Source organism: Blennius ocellaris (genome assembly GCF_963422515.1).
Source record: "Blennius ocellaris genome assembly, chromosome: 6".
In the NCBI taxonomy this organism is placed as follows: Eukaryota; Metazoa; Chordata; class Actinopteri; order Blenniiformes; family Blenniidae; genus Blennius; species Blennius ocellaris.
Genome location: NC_137655.1, coordinates 19284039 through 19306028, shown reverse-complemented (window position 1 = coordinate 19306028; position 21990 = coordinate 19284039). Strand labels below are relative to the sequence as shown.

The following is a 21990-nucleotide window of genomic DNA, read 5'->3' as shown; positions in this document are numbered from 1 at the left end:
GAAAATAGTCGTCCAGATTTTAAAATTAGTATCGGCTGCAGGGAGTGAATTTATTTATTTAGATAAAGACAATGTGACTTCAGTGACTGGACTTTGACATTATGTAACAGAATGTGATTGGACCTTGAAATGATCCTCACTGTGAACTGCTTTGTTTTCTGCTGACATCAAAGACACCGCAGCTCATCAACGGTTAGAGTAACTGTCACTTTGGACAACAAAGACTCAGTGCCATGATCCCGCCTGTTAACCTTCATTAGTTGATTTGTTAGATTTTGTGAGATTTCCAGAGAGACAATCACACACATACATGCTTATGCATGCACGCACACCTACTGGCAATTACGTGTGAGTCACCATTTAACATAACAAGCATGTCCTTGGATTCCAGGAGGGCGAAAACAGGGGGGAAAAAAACCCACTCAGGCACAGGAAGTGCATATGAACTGCAGACAGTGAAAGGGCCTCTCAGCTGGAACATCTTGTTTTGAGCTGGCAGTGTGATCCACTGACTCAAAAACGGTGGAAAATAAATTAGTCAAGTAAAATCAAAGGGCCGCATTGTGGTTATGCGGTTTGTCTCATGGCGACAATGTTATAGAATGAAATCTCAGTTTGCATGTGTGGGTTTTTCTCCAGGCAAGCCAGTTTCCTCCTACACTCCAAAACGTTCAAGTGAGGTGAATGCGAATGTGTATGGCCATCTTCTGTGTTGGATTGGCAACAATCAAAGGATGTAATTAGTGAAGACTGGCAACTGGAACTGGATAGGGCAGAATAGAAGACAGAAACAATTCAGTGGAATTCTATAAGGTTTGTTCAAACATGTTAAATGAAGTCAAATCAAAGTCTAGATTGATTTCTGCCTTATGGTAGTTTATTTGTGACACGCTAAATGTGTCCCGATGCACACCAAAAAGATAATTTACATACCAGCTATTAGTCTGAAGTTTGATCGAGGTCTGAACTTTGATGGGATAGAATATATACATTATCTATCGTTCAGTCTGAACTGAAAGGCCAAATCAGTACAAACTTTAATTTCATTCAAACTCAACCTCGTAACTTATCATAGCAAGAAAAAATGCATTGGATGATGGTAAGTAAGTAACAATACAGAAACTTTACATTTTTTTAATGCTGATACAAAAATAAATCCCCAATAACATCTTATGTAGCTCATGCCTCGTCATGTACACAGCAATTTTTGTGAGGTCCGAGATGTTTATATTTCTAATGTAGGTCTTATTGTGTTTCAATATTATTTTTAAAAGTCAAGTCTAATCTGATCATGCAGGTGCACGTTTAGCTTTTTGTCTACAATGTTTTTGTCTCTTACCTCTCCCTCTGTTTCAGGTCTGTCACTTTGATTGAGTCCTGTTACCGTCGACTCTCTATGTATAAAAGTGATGCATTGAGTTATGTCTGTTTCCATTTTGTCTTATTGTGGATTTCACAATTTGCCCATCTGTCTTGATTACTGTCACTTTTTGAATACTTGTGGCATAAAATTGCTCGACCGACCAAGAGATTAATAAAAACCACATAATGCATAATTGACAGTTGTCCACTCTGCGCTTTGTCAACACTTTATTTTATAAATTCTTATTGGAGTTTACTACTGCAGGTTCACTGCATTTCTGGCATCTTCAGAACCTCAAACATACAGGCATGCAAATAAATTAAAGTTACATTCAGAAATTAACAGCTGATAACTCAGACAGTCTATGAATGAAACACTGATGCATATTAAGAGAGACTTTAAGATGATGATTTATGCCAGTGTTCGTAGGGAGTACTGTTTTGCTAAAAGCACCTAGAAATGACTGTGTTGTATTTGGTGCTATATAAATAAGTTGAATTGAATTGAAATTGTCCTTGTGCATCTGCTATACACATTTCTGCATGTCCGAGAGCTTGGAATATGAAAGTGAAATGAACATTTAAGCCTTTATAAATGACCACGCAGGGAAATGTTACACCTTTAAAGACTGAAAGGTAGATGGAAAGCTCATTAGAAACGGCTTAAAAAAATTGCATGAATTATGTGAAAATATAGTGATGTATTTGAATCGAACAGGGGGACCCTGACTACATAGTACTATCCTGACTACGGTACTATGTATGATAAACATACTACAACACCAGTCGAATGCATTACCAAGTGCCCAAATCTATCCTGTAGCAAATCTGAGCAAATTAAAGAGAGACAAGCACAAGAACTCAGACAATTTGAAGCCATCAATTAACCTCACATGGATGTTTTTGAATGTGGAGGGTAACCGCAGCAGCTGGAGAAAACCCATGCACACAGATCATTAAACTACACACAGAAGGATCCAGTCTGGATTTAAACCCGAAAGCTTCAAACAATGCTATGCCAACCACATCTATAGCAGGGGAGAGAAATTGGTGGCCCCTTGGTCACATACAGCCTTTGTTCTCATTCATTGTGACGGGAAAACTATTTTTCCCAAAAATATTGCTCTCAAAGATAAAGTATTTCAATCATAGAGCTCTTTCTTTTCACAGATTCAAAGGTTCCTGGAAAGCTTTACAATGTAAGCCACATTCACCCATTCATACATCAGATGCCATGTAAGGCACTCAGGCCATCCACTGGAAGCAACTTGGGGTTCTGTGTCTCGCTCATTTGTGACATATGGAGAGCGGAAGATTGGGAATCCTGCAAACTTGTAATTGAAATGCAATCCACTTTACCAATTCAACCATAGGAGGATTCTCATTTTAACAACATGTGATTCATCTAGCAATTGGAACAGTTCCAAATAGCTTTTAGTTTTCTTTAAACCAATGTCTTAGATGTGCTTGGTCACAATTTAGCTTTATAGATGATGAGAATATGGATATCAAAGGCTCTACAATCATTTTAGAATGGCAAGGAATTATTGTATTTACTGAAAGGTTCAACAAACTGCGCTACTGATGTTTTCTCTACATTACACAGCAGAAATACTTGTGAGGTGTTCAAGGGTCTCGGCTGTAAACACTCACCATGTCTGTTCTGCCGTCGCGATGGGCCACTTGTGGCGACACTTGTGTGCTGTGGTGTTGTCATCACGCTGAAAAGACTCCAGGTGACTGATGATTGGGTAGGGAGTCATGATGATGAAGGCCAGCACCCATGTGGCCGCAATCACCCGATAGGCATGGGAGCGGGTCTGCCACACCCTGGACTTTAAAGGGTTACAGATGGCACTGTAGCGCTCAATCGCTATGGCAACCAGGCTAAATGTAGAGATGCTGACTGATATACCTGTAGGGAAAACAAGGCAGAACATTCAGAGAGAAAAAAAAAAAATCAAGTAAACATATTCAGTCCTGTCTGTCCTTACGTACTCTTTATTTTCATGAATGAAAAGTTATTTCCGCTCAGTACTCAGAATATAATTTAGGTTCATAATAAAAACAAGTCTGTTGATGTGAAAGTAATATCTGCAATCACAACAAAGCACAGTGCTCTGCTGAGACAGTCTCACGAATATAGTGCAAGGTGGAGGGGGGATGGTTATCTGAATCTTGTGATGGAGGAAATCATGTTGGCCTCGGCCACTGATGAGATCTGGCAAGTCCCTGCTGACAGGGGAAGACGGGAAATTACTCTTTACCTGCCTCATCCATATCCTCAATGAAAATCAAACTGTGTGAGTGTGTGAGAGAGGAAGAGAGAAAGAGGCGGCACCCAGGAGAGTACGATGCTGCCTAAAACCTATGAAGGAAGCTTTAGGCCAGAGCCCAGTGAAGCAAAGGACAATCAGGAGACAGTCTCACGAGGTCAGTCCACTTCCTCTCAATACACCCTAATGATTTCCTGCATTCACAAGTGATATGCTTTAATTCATAAACCTTTACAGTTCAACTCTCTGGTGACTCGCCTCTCAAGGACAGCACAGCCATCTTTGATTTAATGCTCTTTAAAACAAAAAAATTTAAAGAAATTAAATAAATAAATAAATAAATAAATAACTAAATATATATATATATATATATATATATATATATAATACCAATCCTTTCAGTGTAATTGTCTCCCCTTGGAGTTCAGTGACCAGGGATGACAACACGAAAAAAAATATTTACAGTTTTAGGAGTCTTGAGGGGACATAGACCAGCCTGAAGCTGAAGGTTCATTTCTAAGATTTCTAAACATTTTAAAGCAATTTTTGCTATATTTCATACAAAAACAATATAATAAGTAGACCTGGAATACAGCTTACACATTAAATAATATTCAACTTGCACAGTTTTCTGCGCAAGAGTCAGATTATGAAGTCACATCACATTTCTTGTCAACTGTCCAAGTGTCTTGCTGATTTCATTGATCTTTTTCCCCAGTTTTAACCCCGGCTGTGACTTCTCATTGTAACCATTCCAAGCAAACTTTGTTGTGACATCTTTGCCCATATCTGACACCGTTGCTTCTTGGTCTCATAATGAAAACTTCATATTTCTTAAGAAATTATTCAATATTAAATTGAACTTACTGTAGCATTTTTTTTAAATATTACAAATCACAATGCATAATTCAGAATTAAAATTTTCTCTGATGCAAAAATCAACACCTGCCATATTCACAATATGATTCTGAAGACCACAACTGAAGACACTTTTGCACTTTTTTCGCAAACACGATTAAAATTGAAGAAACGGACTTGAGACTTTTTGTAATGTTCACCTCTTTGTAATTCTAAAATCTCTTGTAATGCACAAGTGATTTTAGAATGGGGTTCAATATGGTCACCGCCATGAATGAGCTCAGTTAGATAGGTGCAATTGAAGATTCACCCTTTATTTTTTAAAAAGCGACTCAGACTCACTGAACTGTAGCTGCCCCTTGAAAAGTGTAATTATATTTTGACCGTGGTGAATGGAATTTTTTTTCTAATTTTAGATTTCTCTGAGTAAAATAATGAGTAGTTATAATTACAATACAGATTTATCCCCAACATGCCTAAATGTCCCTTCTAGCTTTTAAATGACCCGACAGAGAACTCATTAAACAGCAGCATGAATACTTGCTCAACTTGGTGAATTACCACTGAAGAGCCTTGAGTATTAATCAGAAGTCAGTACCGTAGTATAAGCACATCCAAGACCAAAGCACCATGTAACACTGTGAAAAATAATTCAAATGGTATTTAAAATCCCTTTTTCAAACCTTTAATGGGCAAGTCAAGACATTCAGCAACTTTCTCATTCCTTTAAGTTCACAACACTCAATGAGTATGTAAACTAATAGATTTGAGATTGTATGTTGCCCTCTGGCGTTTTGTATCAGTTCTCCCAGACTGCCTCCTTGTTGTGCATTTCTATCTCCTTTGTCTTGAGCTTTGCTACACTATCCATGTTTCCTGGACCAATCTCTTCATCTTCAGTCTCAAGCTTCCTTCTTTGTAATAAGTTTTAGTGTTTTAGGAGTTGCAATCTCTGCACCCATCTTCTCCTCTTCGACAAATCAGTGATTTCCTAAATCCTCCGTGGAATCAAAGAGGATTTGCTCACACAAACTGATGGTCTTTTTCAGTTGTTTCTTCTCTGGCTCAAGCTGAATTTTAAAGTCTGAGCTTTCAGCCTGTTGATCCTGAAGTTCATTCTTCAAGTTGGTGATCTCCTGTGTAACCTGATTCACTTTCTATCCCAGCTATTCACAGAGTGTTTTCAGTTGTTTCGTCCAGTGTTCATTTCTTTCAGCCATTCTTTTTTTCCCCAAGTGTTTTCCTGTCTTATTAGGTTCCTTCTCTTTTTTATTTAAGTGTACCTAGAGCTGTGCAGTCTTTCTCTATTGAGCTCTTTCTCTCAACTGAGCTGGTTGGCTTTATGCTTACAGTCCTTTTGCAACTCCTCTCTGTGTTCCTATTGTTTTAGCCACCGTTCATTGATATCAGCCATTATTTTCTCAGTATTTGATCACTTTTCTTCTACAGTTGTCTTCTCTGCAGCCAACTCTTGCCTAACGTCACCTTCATTTGGTCAATGGTTGGTGAGCAAATATATTTTTATCATATTTGATCACTGCACTGGCATAACTCTGCCCCATTCTGGCTTCAATTTTGTAGCATTTCTAGTGATTTCACCATTTGTGTCATTGAGTGCTTTTTCAAGGTTCATAAAATCAATAACTGTAATATGGTGCAGTTGTGATGCACTACTGTGCATTACCACTCGTGGTCGCCCTGCTTGTGCTTTCTTCTCTTCAGCTGCCTCATTTTGTCATATTTTCCAATGGATTTACCGCTCTTATAATTTGTAAAAAATAAATAAATTCAGAATTAATGTCTTCCTTTTGCAGAGTGTGTCTGTTTCATTCTTCTTGATCTTCATCTGAATGAAATTGAAAAATGTGATTGTTTTATACTTCTGTGAGAGGCTTAAGATTCAAGACTTCTGCTCAATCACCTCAATGTTTTACTCAATTTCCCAAATTTGATTGAACTCAAAGACACTTCAGGACAATAGATGGCGATCTCTTGTACCTCCATACGATACCCAATCTAAATTATTCTGTACAAGTAACTGACATGTTTAATCAACATTTCTAACTGCTCGGAGTGTAAAAATATTTACATTTATCTTCTCTCTTCTTGGTTTCCTGATTGTGACTGTCACAATATTGTCTTTCTTGTTGTGTTGAATACTGCATTGGTCCATCTTGAAAAATTTTGCATCTCACCAATATTAATGGGTAACCTTAACCATACATGTGAGGAGCAGAGGGCTGTCACAGTGAAGCAGTCCCTCCTGTTCCCTCACCTCAGCAGCTTCTCTTACCCATGAAGTAGGACACGATCTTGCACATTGCCGCTCCAAAGATAAAGTCCTTGAGGATGCTGGGGATCAGCGTGAAGGGCATACAGAAGATGGCCATCATCAGGTCACTGACAGCGAGCGACAGCAGGAAGGTGTTGGTCACAGTGCGCATGCGCTTGTTGACTGTAAGAACCACAATGATCAGCATGTTTCCAAATACGCTCAGAAAGAAGATGAGTGAGTAGAGCAGGATCCGCAGCGTGTGGTCTGTTAAAGGCAGAAGAAAAGGAAAAATTACACATTTAATAATTTTGCTATATTGAACAAACCTTTAAGTTGTTTCCAACATGATTTGTGTGATTATACAGTCGTGGATAACCCTGCCTGGGTAACAGGGGTGTATATACCTATGACAGCCAATGGGACTTTTTCCCTTGTTTACACAGTGACTGAACTGGGGAATTTCCACCTCGGGAACCTTTTGCAAGGAGTTGTGTTTTCAGTGGCTCTGAGCACCGTTGTCGTAAAATCGGAGCCTGCCTCTGCAGGTTAGTTGCTGAATTATACCCCCCCCCCCCCACCACCACCACCACCAAACACCCCTTATACCTTTTGAGTCTAATCTATTCTAATTTATTGCTTCCACATTTAACAAAAAAAAAAATCTCGAAGATAAAATCATTGATACAACAAACATTTCCCTGGCTTATCTCTTCCTGCATGAAACACCATGCAGACAAAGTTCATTTGCCCAGACGACTCGAATAATCAAAGCGAGCATCTGTGCCGCTCAATCTAGTCCAAGCACAACAAAAACACAGAAGAAAAGAGGATGAACCTCATCCATCAACTCGTGACATATGGTGTGTATGTATGTGTGTGAAAGCTGTGCAAAGCCATGCTATAAAATGAGCAGTCTTCCTAATTAAAACATTCTTTTATGCATTTCTTCTTGTTTATCCAGAGCTAAAGGTCTGGTTCAACTGCTCATGGCACGATGATGGATCAAAAGCCATTTTGCTGAAAATGAAACACATTGATTTGAATGTGGATAAATGAGGATCACCCTATTTTGAATGTCGAAGTGTTCTGGTTCTGGTGTTGTGCCCAGTTCTACATCAGACACAAAGAAAAATATGTGGAATATAATCAATTGAAACCTCACTGAGCCAGTAAAACATCAGGTGCACACAATGAGCTGCAATGGCATGAAAGCTGGTGAAAGGCTGGAAAAAGCTTTGGACAAAAATCTACGGGAGGACCAGGCTGAACCTGAGCGTGACGATAGCTGAAAAGAAGCGAGACAGGTGATCAGTTTGAGGAATAGTCCTGAGAAACACTCGAGAGTGCAGACCAGGGGTGTCCAACATGACCTCAGAGGGCAATTGCAAGGCTCGGTATTGGGATTTCTTAGAAACTTGGAGATTATTGATGATGTGGTAGGATGACTTAGGGCAGTGGTTGTCAAACTTTCCACAGTGTGTGCCACCAGAGAAAATATGGAGCGCTCCACCATCATGGCTGACCTGAACATATGATAGTGGTGGCTTACCTCATTCGCTATGGACTTATTACATATATACTTATCTTATATATGAATTTCATATATTTTATATTTTTCATTCAAGTTTTGTATATATTTTGCCCCAAAATGATGGTTTGCCCCTACGTACCAGAGGGAGCTTGCATACGTGTACCACAGTGTTAGAATCCCAAACTTAGGGGATGTGAAGGTAAGTTCAATTAAGCCACAACACCACATGGTGTCAGGAGCGCTGCGAGTACATGGAGTGAGAAGTGTGGACATTTAGGTGCCACGAGCTTGAGCCTGTACAATTTTGAATGCTTTTGTCGAAGGCCAGCATGTCTGAGAGACAGCGTGGAGGCGACGGAGCAGCAGTGAGAGTACCAGCTCAACAACCACCTTGGCCATATGCTCGTGCTACTTTTGGCATACAGCCACCTGAAAGTTGTGACTTGTGAATACTGCAGGGATGGGGTAAACGGATCGATCTGAACGTTTGATAGATTCCATCTGGCAAGTGATTTAAATATGAGTTCTGAAGAGAACCAGATCAACAGAAAGATTTACTGCATAGGAGATTAGGCAGATGATATGCTGCAGGGATTAACGATTCTCGCAACAACAACAACAAATCTAAGGCAGGTCACACTGAGAGGGTCCACTTTTGTTGTTGTTGTTGTTTTTTTTAGAAATAAAGTTAATTTAACATTTGTAAAACCCACAAATCCTGTTTTCTGATATAAAATGTTCTCATTTGCAGAGAAACAAGTATGAATCTTATAAAAGAGGAAGTTATCTTATAATCAGGGTCATTTTATAGTCAGACCAAAACTGTAATTACTGTAATTGTCTAACTATCATCAACTCAATGTTCTACTAATAAACTTACTGTAGCAGAGGAATGGGTTGCTGGATAAAAACAATCCTCTGCTATTTGAGGCTGAGATTTCTTCAGGTTATGATATGGATTTTCAGAAAATGTAGACTATTACTGCTCCCTGTAAGGAGGTAAAGGCTTTCCACACAGAGAGAAGGAGACTTGTTTCTATCGTTTAAGAGGATATTGCACTGAAGTACATTCATTTCCTGGTGGCCCTGACCCTGACCTGAGACTATCCACAGCTACCTTCAATGATTGATTTAAATTATGGGAATGTTTTGTTATTATTATTATTATTATCCCAGTGGTCTGTAGGCTTCCGTGAGACAGTGTTGCTTTGAAGAAGTAAAGGAATACAAACAGGCTTCATGTTTCACTTTGAGAAAATGGATGTCTTTGGCCGCATGATGGGAATAACAAGTAACACAGAGTGTCCTTTACAACACGACACAAGACAGTGTATTTATCATGTTAACATCAGCATCCTTTTCATGTTTTTGTTCCCTTTAGTTTATGGTATATCACATCTGCATCACAAGTGATCTCCACTTTATCAAGAAAATAGCTCAGGGTCATGTGCCCTGACAGAAAAGGAAAAGTGAGGAGAACAAATTGATAAAATGCTATGTGCACATTTATTACACTAGACGATATGAGAGTTATTGCAATACTTTTAAAGTATACATTTCAGTTAGATCTGGTATGTTGTTGTTTCTGACTGCTAGTGTGTGTTCCCTGTTTAATTGTAGATTAAATCAAACTAATCTAATAATCTAAAAATATACTTTTTTTAAGTCTCTTTTTTGTTTAGAAAAAAAAGGCACTCTTAAAAGTGCAAAGAAGAATTGTCAATGTCCTGATAATCTGAAGCATGAATTGGTCCACGCTGTTTCAGATAATTTTTTAGCATTCAACAGTTTGAAAAAGCAATTTTCAAATTTTAGCATAAGAGTAAAAACAAATGACCTTGACCAGCACATTGGTCCTGTTCTGAGTCACCTGCTGAGCTGAAAGATTCAGCTAATTAGCACTCTTGCTCTTGAAGGCCTCCATGTATAATAAGTCTAATTTATATTGGAGAGTGATTTATAATCTAATGTTTGCAAAGCAAATTAGTAGTTTATTTAAGTTTGGTTCAAGTGTCACGTGGGAACTGAACTCTGTAAGTAATTGCTGTTAATTTATGGCCAATTTCCAGCAGTAATATACAGTATTGATGTCATATGGTTTTGTATTGTGATTTGCAATGCATTGTGGTTTTTTCAATGTGAACCACAAGCAATCAGGCCTTCAACAGTATGGTGATGTGGTAAATAAAACTAATCAACAGTATTTTTCAAAATGTGAGGCTTGTGTAACTTGTGAGGGGAAATTATCTTGCTGGATCATTGGGATCAAGAAGACAGACTTACTCTGCATCTGCAAATAACTATAACTAAAAAAAAACAACTTGTCTTTGTTTCTTGACCAGGGGAATGCAACTGAAGTGATGTTGAAGAGCAAGTGAGTGTGTGATTTTCAATGCCACAATGGGGCTGAGATTTGAATGATAATAATAGCAATATTTTTTCTGGGTTATTTTGGTCTTGGTATTAGTTTTATGTTTCTTTCTTGCCTTCGTCTGTTGTTATTCCTGTCTCTCTTATGTCTTCCCCCCAGGGGTCCTTGTGTTTTTGGTAACTGGTGTTATATTCATTGTTTGTGGTTCTGGTGTCACTTCCTATTTTACTGTTCCTTGTCACATCTACAGTATATTATAAGTATTTTCTTCAAGGTTTTTTGATTTTTTTTTCTACATTAGGTGATTTATATGCAAATACAATGCTCAATGCCAATATTTCTTCTGTATAGTACAAAATACTGTTTGTGCTTTCAATCATCAGCAGCTCGACTGGATACTATCCTGTTAAAGCCATGGTATTTACTTTCACTCTCATCTTCACCTTACTCCCCTGCTTGGATGCAAAACTCTTTAATCATGTTTCCTGCTGTGTTTGTATCCTGATAATTAAAAGAACCCTCGTGTTGCACATCTGCAGGAGACAATAGACAAATCATATCAGACATGAGTCTCTCCTTTACTGACACAGTTGTGGAGCTGCAGCCAAACACACTTTAATGTTCTGGAAAATATACCACCGACAGCTGCACAGAGACGCTGACAACAACCTGCAAATATATGTTAGAACAGGTTTGTTCTCTCTACAAAGATGATTCTGCTGCGTAGCTTTCTAGTTTTAAACATTTGTACTTTCTGCAGTTCATTTTGAGTGCAAATGTTTTGGGTTTTGGTTCACTGTGTATTTTTATCTTGCTTTGATCTGTGCTGTTTTCTATCTTTGGGGGTCAATTGCAGTTTGGCCTCTGCTTCATATTGCAAACCATGTCTTCTGCTTTCACTTTCAATTAAAAGTGAAAAGATTTTGCCTAAATATACTAAGAAAAAGCAACACAGGAGAAAAGCAGGTCAGACAGTGACTCGTTGCTCAAATTAAACTGTTGTGTTGATTTCTGACTGTCACATTTTATTCAACGGGAATCAAGGTATGATGCCACTGACATGGGTTATCATTCCTTGATCAGAAAACCTCCATTCACTGCATTACAAAGAGAATTGAATGACAAAACAAAGCACCTCAATTTCCCTTGGTCATTGCTCCATCTATTGAAACCAATCATCAACCTAAATCAGATTAATTTTGAGTAATCCACCTGAGATGTAAGTATGTATAATGCGCACAGCTGGTTGGGGCTGCTTAATCCGAGATCTAATTATCAGCCTGCTTAACAGGAAGCAGCAGAATGTGCAGAAAATCTGGCAAAAATGTCAGCACATGTCGTTACAGAAGTACATCTGAATGTGTGCATAGGAAAACCCAGGGTTTTTGAATGATATATTTAGCGTGTACTGAGATGTACTAGATGTACTCTGATCCACAACTGAGGCCAAATGAACCCAAGCAGTAGAATGGAGATCAATCGTAAGGCTCATGGACTCCACTTGTAAATCCATAACAACCATAATGAATTCAGTATTTTGTAGTTTAACCTTTTAATGAGAATTGAGGATTTCCAAATGACAAAAAAAAACCAATGAAACCAGTCATTGGCAAAGGATTATGACTGGTCCTGATACAGAGGGAATTGCTGGACAGAGGCTTGGATGAAGGAGGGACTCTTGCTGAAAATTTGGTGAAAAGGACCGGAAGAATAGTGTCCATCAATTTAGTGATGGTCAATGATGGTCCCAAAAACAACACAACAGATGTATACAAAACACAAACGCACCAAATTATTTCCCTGAATATCCATTTTCCGTAGCTCACATTACCATCGTTGAGAAATATCCTTAAACTGGCTAAAGCTAAATTACAGCAACATAACCACAAAATAGTTACAAAGGTAAATCGGAAATGAAACACAAACTTATTTGCAACATAACATCCATTGTGACTTATTGGATGATGAAGTGCATTCTCATTTCACCCCTTTCCTTTTCTTTCATTTTCACTTAAACAACAGTGATAGCGATTAACAGGACTAACACATTTCAGCAGCTCAGGAAAAATACAATGATTCTGTCAGAGAGAGGAGGTCAATCTCACTTGAGGGAAATTGGGACGAAAGACGCAAGTAACTCCAAAATAAATTTTTCTGTAGTCTTCTGTTGTTGAAAGTAGTTTTCTTAATGGAATGAAAACAGACATTTACACGACGTGGAACAAATGAAAATCTTAAATACAAAATGATTAACCAAATAAATTCTATTAAAGATAAAGACAGTAGAGTGATAAGATAAATACTGGGAAAATATGTGGAAATATAAAGAATGACAGCAAAATGTATAATACACTGTGGTATAAGCCACAATAGTGAAAAACCAGCAGTGACTCCTGTTACAAAACTCACAAACGCGAGATGATTGGTTTTACACCCATCTGTTGTCCTACAACATTGTTTTCTGAAAAAGTGCAAAGTGGCCAATTTCCTATTTTAACAGAATTCCTCTTGAAAAGGAGTAGTCGGTTCAAACAAAATGAGCATCTGCTGTTTTTGTTCACACATTTGTGATTCAAATTCTTATTATTTTTGTTATTATTATATTCATTATTGTTATTATTATTATTTCTTCTTTTTGTGTTTTGACACTCTTCCTTCTCTTCCTCCTCCAATCTGTTTTGAATAACTACTGCTATTACCTAATCTTTACTCTAACCTCTCCCTGAGCCTTCACGTTTTACCTTAAAACATGTCAAATGATGTGCACATTTTTTTTTCTCCATAGAGGCTTGATTTTTGTCTCTATGAGGACATAAAACCACCATAATGTGAAGGTGTCCACAGATTTATGCACATGCACACATGTTGCTTCTGTGTGAGGAAACTGATGCACCAAGAGAAAACCCCACACTGATGGACTCCCAACCACAACCTGGAGAGTTCCAAAACACTACACCACTGTGCGACCCAATTGCAGCTTGCATAAAATTAATAGATGCACAAACACTACTATCATGAAGATTCTCATGCCTCACCAGCAAATCAATAGAGAGCTGAAACATCAGCAGTGAGCAGCCGAACATCACCGCGTCTCCGCCAACAAAGAAATGCAAACAGCAGCATCTGCAGTTGTTTAATTCCGTATTTTTACACGCATATAAGTGGATTTGCGTCCACATGAGAGCAATGGAAATGTGCAGACACATGATTGGCAAGAGGTTGCAGGAAGCGCTCCTTTGTTTATGACGACTCTCACGGGCTCCGTGAAAAATGTTACTCTGGCTTCTGCCTAATCGGAGCCAATTAGTTTCCCTGTGAGCTCGCTGATAACTCCCCGAGCACATTTACAAGTTCCTTCGGGCAGGCATTACCATTTTGCTTTCCAATGGTTTACCTACATCCACAGGCAAATGTGCAGCTCACTAAAAGCACTCCAATATGTCAGTCTCACGTTTCTCAGCCTCGATAGGTTGTTTGTACTGGAGAATAAAATGATAAATGTTAACTATTTTAAATTAGGGATTGAAAGCCTGTTGAATGGGGTTGAAATTGATGTTTTCATCTCTACAGACCTGTAGCATCAGTTTGATGACGAAAAGTCTGCGGCTTCTCTAAAACCTTTTACTTTTATATAGAGATGCATTGTTCATCATATTATTTTTTTATGACTTCTTGAATCTGGTAATGTCTTTTATTTTGAGGTTTGTTAGGAGAGAGTGTTCCTTTAACTTTATTTCTAATCTATTCTAACTAAGAAACTAAATAAAGCTTCTTTCGTCTCCACTGCTGTGAGTGAACAAGTTTCCCTGCCTGCTGTCTGGCGCTACAAAGATGGGGAACGTACTGTGGCCTGCTGACATATTAATATTGTTTAACCGAACCAGTAAGGTTACATCCTGAGTGGAGAAAGCTACAGATTTAAATCATGTCTTCACAACTCATTTCCTGTCCTTATTTCAATGCTTCAATTTCTATTTATTTGTAAATAAGTAACAATTGTGCATTAACTAAGTGTGAAGTGAGTTTCCACAGCAGCAGTTTACTTGATGAACGGCTTTTTTTTGTGACATTTGTTATGTAAATTTTATTGCACTTTGAGGGCCTCTTACGAGTCAAACTCTTTTGACTAATGCTCCCTTTCTACTCCCCCCAAAAAAACATTATCATGACCATGAAATTGTCCTTGCACTGCATTGATCATAATTCCCTGTTTCAGGAGGTTCCCAGGAAAACAGGGAACTATCTATTTCTTTTTTTGTAGATATGTCTTGAGCATTCTCCTTTGTGTGTGCGTGTGTGTGTGTGTGTGCGTGTGTGTGTGTGTGTGTGTGTGTGTGTGTGTGTGTGTGTGTGTGTGTGTGTGTGTGTGTGTGTGTGTGCGCGTGCGTGCGTGCGTGCATGTGTGCGCCCTCTCTTAATTCTGTAACAGAACGCAATTGCGTTTGTTAAAGTGAGGCCGCCAACGTGAAGTGAGGCGATACATTCTGCCTGACATTAGTTTATATTGTATTTAAGTGATAGCTAAGACTGAAAGTACTCTGGTATTGAGACACTTAAACTTTGCAGTGGTTGTGTATAACTTTTTTTTAGCCTGTGAAAAGGTCTCTAAAAAAATATAAACATTTAAATCTGGAACCGTTCTTCACGTTGGTGCCACCATAATTTATTTTAGGTGGCAGTTTAGGAGGTCTACATAAATTTTTTTTTAAAGAAGTTTTCATCTTATACTATAAACAATGTCTCTCTTTAAAAGAAACAGCCACTATGTTCCAAACTTTTTTGATGCAGGTAACTTTTCAATGCTTTGAGATGATTGTGTCGTAAGACTCAAACCATCAACAAGCCATCAACTCATGATTTATTGATTAATGGACTGCAAAGACCATGGCATCAAAGAGTGAGATTCCACATTTTTCAGTAATCTTTAACATCTGCAGCCAAAACAAGCTGCAGCTACTGACACTGTAGGAAAGTGGTCAACAGTTCCTATGGAAACCAGTGGTTCAGAAATCTTGGTTCTGTCACATCTCTGTACATGTCACGTCCAAAACTTGGTGGTGCAGCTTGTTTCACATTAGTCCATCAAAACATTTGTTTCTGACAACTTTAAGGACTTTCACAACATGTGTTGTTCCTTGCTTTTGAGGCCCTATTATCACAACATTTTATAGCGAAAATGTTAAATTTTTGTTGCATTTTGGGCGTCTGTTTACACGATAACTGTGCTCGTAGCCACTGAAAATGCAACATTTTGAAAACAGCTTCCAAATGTGGAGGTTTTTCACGATTTTGCGAGTCAATTTCGCACCCTTGTCGTGAAAACACACGTGCCAAACTGTTCCTTGCAACAGGCTGTGGATTCAAAAACAACTCTGTAGTTTGGGCAGTAAAATAATTAATGAGATACAATCGATCAAAGAATCATGAATCATCTGGTAATAATCGATCCATAAATAAATGTGAGACATTGCACTGACCCCAGGGTTTGACTAATTAATCAGCACCTGCCGCAGACTGCTGGCCAACTGGCAGAGAGATTTCTTATTTGGAGAGCCTTTAAACCAGATGCACACGTTGGCAGATGTGTAACTGTGATTGTATGATACAGGATAACTTTTTGATTACACTGAAATTCATTTTGCATCACTGGCCCTATTCAAGAGATTTACATAGTTACAAAGGTGGTGTGCTCCACAAAACCATAAAACGCCCCAACAGCAACTCTATCACCTAAAGTTGAACATGCTCAATCGGGAAAAGTCCTGGGGTATATTTTCCTCAGTTAATAGCATTGCAATGTAAGCTTTTCAGGAGCTTAGAATTTCTCATAACCCTCGGCAAGATTATTTAAAAATATTCAAATTATGAACTTACCCTGAAGCCAATAAACCCAACAGGATATATGCTAAGTAGATGTGACATTATATTAACATGTAAGGGATCTATAAGGGAATTAATGCTGTTGGAGTTGTCTCAGCGCTTTTTGAGTGCATGTATGCATGCACGCACAAAATCAACCTGCAATAACTTCATGTCTTCCCCCATGTATCATGTTATTGTAAAACAAATCATTTTATATCCTAAATACAATGATCACAAATGTTTTGTGTGCTCAAGGATGAGAGAAGATGCAACTTTTTTTCCCCCTACACTTTTGTTTAAAACTCTTTTCTCTTAAATTGTTAGGCATTTCACTTTACACTCTGGTGTTATACCACCACCCATCTTTATTGTTTTATCCAAATTAAGAGGGGCGGGTCAATTTAGAGTCTTACACTCTAAACAAATGTTTTTGGACTGATTCAGCAATAATGCATGGAGAGAACACAAACTCTACACAGAAAGATCTGATCAACATACAACAATTACATTTTTAGTCAAGAGGCCATGCAAAAACAATAATAACATGAGATTTGGCCATTAAGGAAGAATAAAATAATTTACCAAAAAAAAAGCTGGCTCAACTTAATAATCATTTATTTCATAGTAATACAATCTTATTTACATTTACTTTAGAATCAATGTTTTACTTGTAGTGATGTGGACACAGCATGTATTTTTTTTATTGGAGAAAGAATGATATGAACCAAACGAAACTAGCAATATGTCTTGTGCTATATTTATAATTTATTTCCTGCACTGTTAGCGTCTGCCACAGCATTCTGTGTAATTCTAAACAAACGTAAATGCAAAATAAATGAATTGTAAAGTGGATGCATTTAGTCCACTGCGAGGACTTTCAGACAAATGGTCGAAAACCATTCTTTTTACAACAAGGACAATCTTTCAGAATCAGGCATAGCAAACAATAGTTATTTTTTTGATATTTATTAAAAGTAATAAAATGTTTAGAAGATCATTATCATTTTCAAATGTATGCAAAGTGTTGCTTGCTGAGGAAAACTCTTCCTCTCTTGAACTACTGTACGTCAAACTGCTGCAAGCTGTGGTTGTTTTGCATTACTGCTGGAAATCACAAGAAGGTGAAAAACAACCAAAAAAGTCAAAATCTTTATTTCAGAACATAGCTCTCAATCACTAATATTAGATTATGAATTCAGCATAATATAAGTAATGCATGTCCCCCACTTAAGAGAGACGCAACATCCTGACCTGGAGGTCAGGGCCAATCGATTGCACTTTCAGTTCATGTGCATCGCGCAGATGATCAACTGGGAAGAATGATAATTGATGATTGACATCATGCACAAACAGGAGAATTCAAATAAGGGTTTTGCATGCATTATTTATTGTGTTCACCATGGAGTGATGCGGCGCAGTTATAGATGTAAAGTCCACTTATTAAAGTTGTAGAGAGCCCGCTGAGGAAATAACTTTCCCAACAATACTGTCATGACGGCATCTTCGCTAAAGTCTGAGCTGCATCAAACATGATGAGCACACACAATCATGAACAACTCAAATGTGTTAATATGTAACAAATCAAATGCCTTGTACATTAATTTATTAGCGTATACTCTTTACAGTATTTTCCATGTTCTGGTACATGCCCAGCATTACATCTCCATGAAGACAAATGCACTTCATTGAGTTTGTTATTTTACATGTCTGTCAGATATAATCTCCAGTGTGTCATATTAGTAGATCAGCTTCTTTATGTGTGTGTTTGCACCCATTTTTTTATAAGTTCAAAAACCTCACAGATCCTTAAGTTGGACAAAGCATGAATAAAGATGGATTCATGGCTGGACATTCAGTAGCATCCACAGGCTGCTTATTGCAAACATCTGATGGACACGTCTCCCAGCTTGCTCTTGCAAAAGTGTATTGTGTCCATGAAAACACAGAGAGAGAGAGGATTCTGTGGAGACATGGCAGCGTGACATGATCCACTACCTGGAAAAAATGTAATTGGTCCACTTGAATATGAAGGCCTCATTTCAGCAACCAACAACCATAATTATCAATGTATCATGCTGTCACACAGTGCAATTTAAAAAAAAAAAATATGAGAGAAACTATTCTCTAAAAGAGCTAAGCGATTTCTCAGACGGTATGAATTCTTCTCAACTAATCATTTAAGGACCTATTTTCAGTCAGAAGAGCCAAATGAGAAAAACAGAGTCTGTAGCATGGCTACATCTCACCACTTACTCTGCTTTATTAGGTTTTCTCTGAGCATGTAAACAGGATGAATTACTCACTTAAAATTCCTTTATTGGCACAATCAGATGTTTTCCACCTGCAATCATCCGAAACAGAATAGAAGGTTTGGGTTCACACTGTCTCATTCACATTTCATTAAGCCTCATTGCCTCCACATACCTCATTTATGACATTTGTGGTATTGCACTCTTGTGTTTACAATTTGTCCTACTTTAGCTTCATATCGGAAAGACTGTAAGTATTAATATACCAGCAATTTAAGTGTCAGTGAAAGACGGGCCAGATGATTTTCTCACAAATGAGGCCTCGTAGTGATTCATGCAAAAATTTAATGGCAGTGGAAGACGATATTATTAGTTATTCAGTGAAATTGTCAATGAATTAATAATGAGGTTCATATTACGTCCGTTAATATTTAAAGGTTGATCTGCTTTGTTGCCCCCTCATTCAGTAGTAGCTATAGAGGACGTTATATGGACCAGGCGGCAACACGCACCCTCCAATACGTATGCTGTGTGTGTCACTTTCTCTCCCCGAGGGTCCGGGTGTCACCAAATCTATCAGACAAAAGCGCGCAATGCTTCTGTAAGACCTAGGTATGGGTAAATGTCACAGCTAGTGGCTAAGCCAGCATGGTAAATGTCATCTAAGCCTTGCCGCTAAGCCAAATGCTCTCCGAACTGTCGATGGAGGCAATGGAGGAAAGGGGTTTCTGTTGATTGACACCAGGCGACTCATGGGAGGCCCTGGCCACACTGGAAGGAACACAAAACAACAGGCTTTTTGTTCAGCCCAATGTGTACACGTGTATTAAACACCTCCCCTCCCAATAGGCAGGGGGACATGAGAAGGTGTGAGCTATGGAGGTAGCAAAATATGTAGTTATGTGTCCTGGAGCTCAGAAGGATTTTAAAATCCAATTCAGCCCTTTTATCGTAAATGATGGTGCGATCCTCAAAGTGGCCTTTAAAATGTGTTTTGTTTATCATGACCCATGTCAAAGGACACAATCAACCACCGTCTGCTTCGCTAACATTTAATAATTTACCGTCCCTGCTTCTTGTAGAGTCAACAGATATATTGGACGGCCATCACCGGGTATCAAGCCGCAAAGTACTCCAAAAGCTGGCAGGTGTTTGAAAATCATCCAAACACCATGACAGCGACCGGCATGAAAACAGGGGTGTTTTCTGGCTCAATGTGCTTCGAGCTGAAGCGGAACAAATAACATGCATTTGACAGTTTAGGCAGTAAAAATCCCAGCTTGTCTCTTAATAGAGCATCTTAATGAGTTTGCCTTAATTTATGGACTGCAACTGCTACATTTCTTACAATGATGGTTCAACACTTTTGTGTCCATTACAGCTACGATAAATCCAGTTCTAAAAATGTGTGCTAATTAAATGATGAAGTGTCCATTTTTTATTTTTTATTTTAAAGAAAAACACTGCTTGGCTACCCTGGCTCTCAGTGAATATTTCCTTGCATGTCTATTGGAATAAACACGAAACTCCATCACAAAAAATCATATGCAAGTACAATAAGATGTAGTTGTAGACAGCAAAAAGCCCAGAGTTGAATGAACTCCCACAGTGTTTATTTGAGTCCGTAGGACACTTAAATTAAAAAGAAAAGAAAAAAACTATATATTTTTTTTCAATTGAAATAAGCATCACATCTTACTGTCTAACCTGCCTGGTGCCTTTCAGTGCAGGTGACTGTAACCCCCAATGAGAAATTACAGTACAAAAGTACAGATAAATGAGCAAAAAATAGTTTTTTTATATTTGAAGACCTAAATAGTGAAAAAAAGAAGAAAAAAAACTGTCATTGTGTTCTTTTATATTCATGAATGCAGAATACACCATTTTTCAGGATACACAACAAAACTACTGTTTATATAAACCTTTATAGTGGTTAAGTGTTTTTCTCAGCTGCAGGTTGACTTGATTTGATTAAGATGAAGCAAAAGCGGCTTTTTAGGTTGAAAAGGTTGCAGAACTAAGAACCACACCAAGGTCACCCTCCCCTGAATAGGCCTCCAGACGGTCTCACTCCAAATTGCATAATGTTTTGTGCATTTTTGTGAAATGACTATTTGGTCCCAGGAGTCACAATCTATACAGATACATCTCAGTTAAGGGTAGAGGCATACTGGCATCGACAAAAGGTACAAAAAAATACTCGAGGGGGAATTTAACAATGATACAATCTCTATGTGCTGCAAAACACAGAAACTATGTGATGGACAGCGGTAGAGGAGATGACAAGAATGAGTGACTGGGGTGGAGATGTAATCAATTTTGATGTGACGGAGGGAGTAATGATGGTGTCAGCAGATGGCATGGTTCAGATGTCTTTTTTATTTCTCATTAGATGGGTGGGATGCCGTGTCACAAGATACAGTGAGATCACTAAAAATGGAAAAATAATACTCAGGCTTGGGAGGAAATGATGAATACACCACCTGGGCAAAATAGTCAAATGTTTCCACATAAAAAAAAGAATTAAGATCTGCTGCAAGTCTGAGTCGATCTAATTGTCACTCTAAAAGCTGAGTACTAAAAATTATTGATCACTGGAAGACGAAGCTGTCTCTTTATGCTGGTCATTTCTAAAGCCTGAATGATAAAACATTACATTGAGCATGCAAAGTTGCATTCACTCCTACGCCTGTGTATGAATGGTCGTTTTCACTGTAAGCACATGCAGCACAAACATCTCATCAACACATGAAAACAGTGATGAAGAGCTTTAACAGTGTCAAGAAGAGTGAAAATAGCACGTGTTGATTATGTGGCAGGGGGAACAGGCACTGGGAGGAAATTGGAACAGTGGAATTTTTTTTTTCTCTTGTTCAAGGTGAATTCAAATCATTTCAGTTTTATTACTATTGTAAAAATGAGTGACCAATGTTCCATCCCTGGACTTTTAATTTGAATAAAGTGCTTGAAAATGTTTTGAAAATACACAGATACAGCAGAGTGGAGCCCAATGACCAGAAGGGAAGGCGCTTTTATGAACAAATCCCCTCCTGCATTGCAAGGATTAAATGTCTCTCTCTCTCTCTCTCTCTCTCTCTCTCTCTCTCTCTCTCTCTCTCTCTCTCTCTCTCTCTCGCTCCCTCTCTCTTTCTCTCTCTCGCGATCTTTCTCTCACTCATTTCACTTCACTGATTTTGTCTCAAAAT

General features: G+C 38.3%; 1 protein-coding gene across 1 annotated transcript in view; it reads right to left on the bottom strand.

Moving 5' to 3' along the window:
- Positions 1-21990, bottom strand: part of cckbrb (cholecystokinin B receptor b) — a gene marked incomplete at both ends in the record, with an annotated part of 29080 nt that overhangs the window by 6489 nt on the left and 601 nt on the right. The window contains 2 exons of the mRNA XM_080498213.1: positions 3016-3277; positions 6790-7035. Coding sequence (XP_080354339.1) covers positions 3016-3277; positions 6790-7035 — 508 coding nt within the window. The remainder of the gene's footprint in view (positions 1-3015; positions 3278-6789; positions 7036-21990) is intronic.